Genomic DNA, 7,778 nt, shown 5'->3' with positions numbered 1-7,778 from the left:
CTCTTCCAGGCTTTGCTTTTTCATGAGGTGCTGGGCTGTAATTAGCGCTTTCAGTGTGGCTTGTAATTTAGAGAGCAAACTTTCCCTCACAATCCCTGTTTTAAGAGGTCTAATGAAAGCGATACCGATACTCCTCTATCTGGTATTTCCATGCTAGCCTTGAAATCAATGAACAGAGTAGGGCTCTGTTCATGGTAGTGCTACCCCACCATGGGCTGCAACGCAAAGCTGGACATGCATTACCCCAGATTTTGTAGGGATTGTGCAACCCTGTTGCAATCACTTTTGATCTTGCAAGACAAGATCTTCCTGCCAAGGTTATAAACCCGCTTTGGGGTTGGAGAACGTCTGTCCCTCATGCTGCAAGGAACAGCCCACATTCCTCCAGGTCCTGCAGTATCATGATGCTTAGAAGTGGAGCTTAGGAGAGGCCCAGAAATCAGGACCATTTTGCAGAAATTAGTGTGAAAGAGGTAGGATCTCCATAGGCTATTTTGAACAGGATTAACTTTTTGAGAGAGGCAGTAAGACAGTGCAAGATGCTTCTAGAGATATGATTAGAGTAATAGGATAAACGTTGACTTGAAATGGGCTCTGAGCATCTTGACCACACAAGTCCAGAGGTCCAGCGTTCCTTCTTGCTCCTCATCTGGTAACCCCAAAGCGCCTTCAACCCCAAAGAATAACCAACTCTGGCTCTTTTTGTCCCTACAGCTCTAGAACTATTTCCATTCACTGAACATATTCCTCAGGGGAAGGCATTGCAAAGAAAGCCTATGAAAAACCTTTGTGGGTATCTAGCTGGGACGGCCACTCTCTCCTGCCTCAGGACTACCGTGTTTAGCTTGGTCAGGGCAGGGTTTCGGGGTCATATCACGATGATATAGACTGTCCTTGGAAGAGCACGGGGTATGGCAAAGACATACACAAAACTAAGATTGCTCAGTTTCCTGATAGCAGCCTGCTTTCCTTTCTGCCCCTTCCTATCCTGGCTCAAAAAGCTTCCTCACTGTGGGGTTTACTGCTTTCCTATGGAAGCGAAATCTCAAGAGACTGTGGAGGAGGAAGCATGTTAACATGAGCTCAGAGATATTTGCTGCGTGTGTAGAAGGTGAGTCAGTCCTGCGTGAGCGAACATGACATAGAGCGCTGTGCTAACCCAGAGCACCAATGACACCCAGTGGTGGCAGTGGCCCATCACCTGCATCTCCCCGAGCCAGCTCCTCCTCGCAGAACAGCTCCGCAACTAAACAGGATGCCCACGGTGCAGGTGATGTGCCTCCATTTCTCTTACCTTGCTTCATTTCTTTCTGCTGTCTCTGCAGTCATGCCACAGCCAAAGCAGTGGGAGAAGTCCAGGAGACATCCTGTGGTCACCCCATAGACATTCACACTCTGAATTGCTGCAGCTGCTGTGCAGTTTTGCAGGTTGAGGCATTTGAGCTTCGTGGAGCTTCATTTGAGCTTCAGGAGTCTAAGCAGAACCGTGGAGGGATGGCCTTGGACTAGAGCAGAAAGGGGAACAAATACAGAACTCTTGTGTGTGGAAGGAAAAAATGAAAAATTCACTAGCCTTGGTATAAAATCACCACTCTCACCAGAGACAGCACTCTGTTTTTCCTAAGCCCTTCCTCATGCTGGAAGTCCCACTTGCTTCTCTCGCTCTGCTCCACAGTCTTGGAGTGGCAGGGTCCTGGTGAGCCCAGATGACATATTCTCCTGCTCTTTCAGTCAAAAAGAGAGATGTGGATGCTTTTGTGGGATTACAGCCCAGATAGACACCTGGAGCTAGTAGTTCATACGGGGTTTTGAATTTTAGAGACTAGCAGGGAGATGGCCAACCTGCAGGGTGCTGCAAGAAAACAGCAATGCCCACCCAATCTTAGAGATCAGAATTTACCCTGTCCTGAAAAGACATAAGAACAAAATATTTGCAAGTGCATGGGGATCAACATAGAAGTGCACCACCATACTGGTGAGCCCTGCATCAGAAGATGTTGGGTCAGGGCCATGCAGGACCATCAGACATGTACCGATCTCTTTCCATACGTGCACAACATCACAGAATCTCTACAGTTGGAAAGGACCTTTAGAGATCTTCTAGTCCAACTCCCCTGCACACACAAGGTGACCTAGAACACATGGCACAGGATTGCATCCAAGCGTGTTTTGAAGATCTCCAGAGAAGATTTCACACAGGAGGACCCAGAAGAACATCTGCCTTCAGTGGGAGGCACACAGACAAGCAACACATGTACTGCTCTTCTTGGCTGAAGCCTCCCAGGAAGGAGATAGCTCCGTCACAATCCCGTGTATCATTCACACAAGTTTCTAGGATGGTGTGATCCCACTCCCACTATCTCTCCATAACTAGGAAGAAGGAATATCTCTGACTTCCTGTGCCCGTGCCCCACTTCCAGAAGATCAGAATCCTCAGCTGAAGACTCACCTGCATGATCTACAACATTACCTTTTAGTAGGGCAGGTAGGAGACTCAGATCCATTTCTTCAACACTGAACATTTCTAGATCCCTCCTTTCCCATCTCGGCTTGGGTCTGGGTTTACATAGCTGCAAAAAGCTTCAAGCTCTCCCTCTTGGAAATCAGGTCAGAGCCTGGCACCTGAAAAGCTCTCTAGAAGCCCTCTCAAAGCATGTGCTGAACCTGCTCTCCTATTTCTCATTGCAGGGTTTGTTTTCCATCCTTGGGCACTTCTAGGGGCTGTCCAGCCTCCTGCAGAGAGGCTGTTTCAATCACGTGCAGTAATCTGAATGCCTACTGGTCACAGCCAGCACATGAAGAACAGCAAAACAAGCTCCAGGACACGTGTACGTATGAAACACTACCCGTCCTAGGCTGGGAGACCAACCTGGGACCAGAAACCACCCCCAGGACCAGAACAAGATGCCTTTTATTTTCCTAATGGTTTGCTATTAAACGCTGTCAGTCTCTCCAGATAGGTCATCTTGATACCACTGATGGTGATTGCTAAAAAGGAAAAATAGATAAATAACTCACAGTTCAACTCTACCAGTGCTGAGAGTAATCCCAGCACCTTTACTCCATCCCCCAGCACAAGCCACAGGCTCCTCCCATTCTATTCCCCAAGGAAAAGCTGCGCTGCTATGTGCAAAGGGCTGCTTTTATTCACAAGGGCACATGAGACATTAAGAAAGCAGAAAACATACAGGAAATGTACAGGGAGGCTCTGCTTTTCATACAAGCAATCACTATTAACAATATTACAGGAAAAAAATAAAATAAAAGTGATGTTGCTACAGTAACCCACAAGGAAGTTGCTCTCCTTCGTTCGTCGTATGTAGAGGAGCCTGCAGATCTCATCCTCCGTGGCAGTGCATCTTCAGCTTGAAAAATACTTCTCCAGTACCTTTGTTAAAAGTCCTGCCTCCTACAAAGAAGAGCACAACAGTGAGCTGCTTGCCCCACACGTAGCTGTTGCTTACGGGGTGAACAGCAGCCTTGGAGCTTAATTTTGCAAGGAGCAGTGCCCCAAGACCAGAAATCAAGGCACAGAAGGGAAGGGGCTAAGGTATTTTGTGGAACTAAAGTATTTTGTGACTAAAGTCATCTCAGTCCATATGCACAGGCCATTTACCTCCTGGAAAAGTGTTGCTATTTACACTGTTCCCACCACCCGCTGAGACTGAGATGATCCTCCCTGGCCAGTTGAATCCTTGTCACGCACAGGAACTGGGAGACACAGTGACCACTGCCCTCAACACGCAGAGAGTTAAGACCCGTCTGCTTCATGTCGCTTAAAACTTTTTTTGCTCTATGTGATTTCTGCTGCCCAAAGCATGAAGTAGCCCATGGAGTCCTGCTCCACAAAGGGACAGGAGATGCTTTGAGAAGACCAAATCCTAACAGCAGCAAGTAGGACTAATTCATGTGAGAGGAGAACGAGCAAAAAGATTCAAGTCCTATGGAAAGGGAGAAGCAGTTTGTTAATCAGCACTGACAACTCCAGAAAGAAAAAAAGCCCATTTCATGTTTTAAATAAAAATCTGTGTCCCAGTGCTCATCCTACCACATAGCACGGCAAGTACATCAGAGCAACACCTAGAGAACATGAGAATTCCCGCTTTGCTGTCTGGAAGGACCCAAGGACAGTGCATTTCTCATCTGAATCAAAGTTAAAATGATAGTTCCTGAGCAGAGGTGGAAGAAGAACTTCACTCACGTCAAACAGCTTGACAGATAACCAGAGAACATGGCAAGCAAATCCATTAAAGCACAGGCTTGTTGCTGACCTCAGGTGTCCAACGACAGCCATAGTGATGGAGAGAGCAGAAAAGGTCGCAGGAACCGACCAAAGCATCGTATCACACATGTGAGCAAAGAATACCAAGGACCCACTGAAATGCAAAACCTAGACAGTGCTTAGAGACACCAAGGAGAAACAGCTCTGTACGATCAACCAGCAACCTGAAGGCAAGAATATGCGGGGGGAAAGAGGGAGGGCAGTGATTGAGTCAAGTGAGGTGCTCATAGATGCCAAGAGGCCAGAACTGGGTGCAACACCCTGCACAGAGCAGAGCCTTCACTGCCACACACAGCCTGAGGCACCAACTGGGTCAAGTCAGAAGAGGTGAGTGGTTTGGGAAGGGGCAATAGACAGGAGACAGATACAGACCAGGCATCCAAGCTTAGAAGTCACTAGAGAGACACTAGGACAAGGTAACTGGCCAGCTAGACTGTGAGCCAAGGCAAGCTCCCTATAAGCCAAAGCAGGCTCCAGTGATGGAGCTTCAACACCAGCGCACGCGCACATACACACCCCAAAGGCTGGTGCTCAAAGCTGGCCAGATACTGCCTTCAAGCACTGGGGGTGAGCACTGACAGCAGGGCCAGCAGATGCACAGATATCCAGGTGGCTGCTTGAAAGAGCTCTCATGTCTACGACAGCCTCCACTCCAGCACGACTGCAGGGACAGCAGTGACTGCATGACTTATCTACATGGATGAAAGCCACAGGACCGCTTTAACTGAACTCACACCACATACTCCGCTACCACAGAACCACAGAATCCTTAAGGTTGGAAAAGACCTCTAGAGATCATCTAGCGCAACCCAGTAGTAGTACCATCCTAGTACATGAGGCAGGGCAGCACATGCACCAGCCCTACTCCATCTCTACTCATGCAACAGCAAAATACTCTCCTCACAGGCTCCCTAGGGAAGTTTGGAGGAAGATCTAGGACCTTCAGAGCCCTTACCTCCCCTTCAGTTGGGCTTAAGAAACACAAGCTGCAGGCGTGCAGTAGTCATAACACACGGCACCTCAAGGGAAGCAGAACGGGCTAGTTTCTTCAGCAAAGCCCATCTGTCTCTTCACTACAGAGTTCCCATCCCGGTGGGACCAGTTCTCTGAGGGAGCCTCAATTTATCTTGTCCTACTGAAATCAAGTCAGGAAAGTGTTTGAGCCATCAGTGCTACTCAGGCTCACATCCCTGCAGCTCGGCTCCACCCGCTCCTTCCCAGAAGGACCAAGAAGAACAAGCACTGCCTGAATCCAGACGACAGTAGCCATTTTATCCACATGCAATATTACTGTATCCATCCTCAGGCACGGCAGCTCAAAGGACAGTACGCGCAGACCTCACCCAAGCAAGTTTCATCCATTCCGGGCTCTCCTGCAGTGACCAGGAAGGGTGAGATGGAAGGGGAGGACACATGAGACAGCAGCTGGCGTGAGCCACACAAACCAAGCAATGTCATCTCCACATCCCTGCAAGGATCTACATGTTCATATTGCCCCCGCTGGGGGATTTTCCACCAGAATTTGGGTAAGCTCTACAACAAAAGCTACACAAAGTAGAGGCAGACAAGGGCTTGTTGATACACAGCAGGTCTACCAGAGCTTCTGCTGCAGATGGTACCTGCTCGCTCCCAGAGACCTGCTCTTTGTAACGGTTTGAGCCACGTACACGTCCCCTTTGCAAGCCAAGCTAAAAGAACTAAGTGTCCCCCAGTAACAAGGGAACTGGTCAAGGCAACACACCACCAAGATTGGGGCATCAAAAGCCCAAGATCTCTCTGCAGCACTGGCTCCTTTCCTTCCACATACAAAGCTGCACGTCACTTACTCTCTAGAGGGATGGGAGGTGGGGTGGATATCTCAGCCCCTGCAGTAGCTCATAAGTCAAGGTGAGGGGTCATTTTTCCATGGTAGCCTCAGCAGCCATTCTGTTCTGCATCCAGATTCACATTAACAAGCCCTGGGCTGAAGCTCCACCACTACATTCCCTGTCCATCCTCACGCCCTTCCCAAACACTTGGGATAAATAGCAGCTATCTGACCGGACACAAGCCTAAAGATACCTTTCCTTCCCCTCTTTATGGTTGCCCTTAAAAGATGGATTAAGTACGGTTAACAGGAGCAGAAGAGAGTGGGCAGGGAAGAAGTATCGTATCAGTTGGGCAGATGCTCATAATCTCCTGCCAGGCTGGCTGTGGCAGACTCGCATCTCTAACACCTCCCTGATCACGGCATCCGAGACCAACCTTCCCAAGAGACAATATTCACCTGGTCAGCAAGATCATATTTTCCTTGGTTCTCGTTCAAAAGTCTTTCTTGCAAGAGGATTTTCAGGAGCTCACGGGTAAGCAGTTCCATCATATCCTCCAGCAGGGCTCTAAGAGAGGGACCAAAAACGGTCGGCACAGCAGGCTCGTCTGGTGACTCCAGGTGCGGCGAGCTCGAGACGCTCTTCTTCCCCATGAAGTGACCTGCAATACAACACACTCATGCACCCACAAAAACACCTGGAGAAAGGGGGGCAGGAGCTGTGGCAGGACACTGAGCTACATCACCTGCCACCTCACAGCAGCACAACCCCATGAGAAGCACCACGCAAACCTTCACCTAAAACAGCCCAAAGCGACAAAGATCCAGCAATCATTCAGCAGTGCCAGGTCTTTGTTCCACACTGGACGCTTGTCTTCAGCCATCAAGATCTCTTGCGTTAAAGAAGTGCAAATGCCCCCACAGAGCTGAGGTTGCCTCGTCACCACCCAAAGCCCTCCCAGACGCTGGTGAAAGCGGGGTGCCTTCTCCTGCAGGCTGTGGCACCCACATGGGCTCAGCAAGGACCCTAAGCATTCGCCACCCTGACAGATCCCCTGTCACCTCCCCAAGGTGCCAGGGACCGGAGCTTTTACACCCATTTGGGATCACAGGGAGGATGACCCCAACCTGTCGCCAAAAGACGGACCACCCAAAGCCACACGAGGAGCCTCCCACAAAGCGCGGAGACCCTCCCCAGCCTGAGTACCTGTGGCCCAGAGGTTCCCGCGCGGGTTGACCTTGATCTTGGCCGCCTGGCTGCGGTGCTCGGCGAAGTCGAGGTGCACGGCGGGCCCGAGCGCGGCGCCGCAGAGCAGCAGCAGGAGGCAGCGCAGCGCCGCCATGTCCGGCCTCGGCGGGAGCCGCTCCCGCCTGCCGCGCCCGCCGCCGCCGCCGCCGCCTTTATAGGCACGGGGGGGCGGGGCCTGAGAGGGGCGGGGCCTGGGCGCGCGGCCCCGCCCCGCTCAAGTGTTTCCCGCCCTGCGCGGTGCGCGCGCGACCGAGTGTCGCCCTCACAACCGGCACCCCGCCTCCCCCCCCCCCAAACAGCACCCCCTTCACCACTGCCCCCTCGCAACCGCCACGTTACAACCACAACCTCTCACAACCCTCACAACTGCCACCACCTCACAGCCGCCCCCTCACAACCACAACCTCTCACAGCCGCCCCCTCACAACCGCCTCTCACAG

The 7,778-nt window shown here is 51.0% G+C and overlaps 1 protein-coding gene across 1 annotated transcript; it reads right to left on the bottom strand.

The window, feature by feature from the left end:
• Nucleotides 1–3,209: 3,209 nt before the first annotated feature.
• On the bottom strand, nucleotides 3,210–7,432 carry NMB (neuromedin B). The gene is made up of 3 exons (XM_026043945.1): nucleotides 7,297–7,432; nucleotides 6,549–6,751; nucleotides 3,210–3,409 (listed from the first exon to the last, which is right to left on the bottom strand). Exons 1-3 carry the CDS (start codon nucleotides 7,430–7,432, stop codon nucleotides 3,362–3,364), a joined length of 387 nt encoding a protein of 128 aa, XP_025899730.1. The 3' UTR covers nucleotides 3,210–3,361.
• Nucleotides 7,433–7,778: the final 346 nt, after the last annotated feature.

This window comes from Nothoprocta perdicaria, unplaced genomic scaffold (genome assembly GCF_003342845.1).
Source record: "Nothoprocta perdicaria isolate Ctin4 unplaced genomic scaffold, notPer1 scaffold_342, whole genome shotgun sequence".
NCBI lineage: Eukaryota > Metazoa > Chordata > Aves > Tinamiformes > Tinamidae > Nothoprocta > Nothoprocta perdicaria.
Note: the sequence above shows the minus strand (reverse complement) of the source record. Positions and strands in the feature narration are given on the sequence as shown.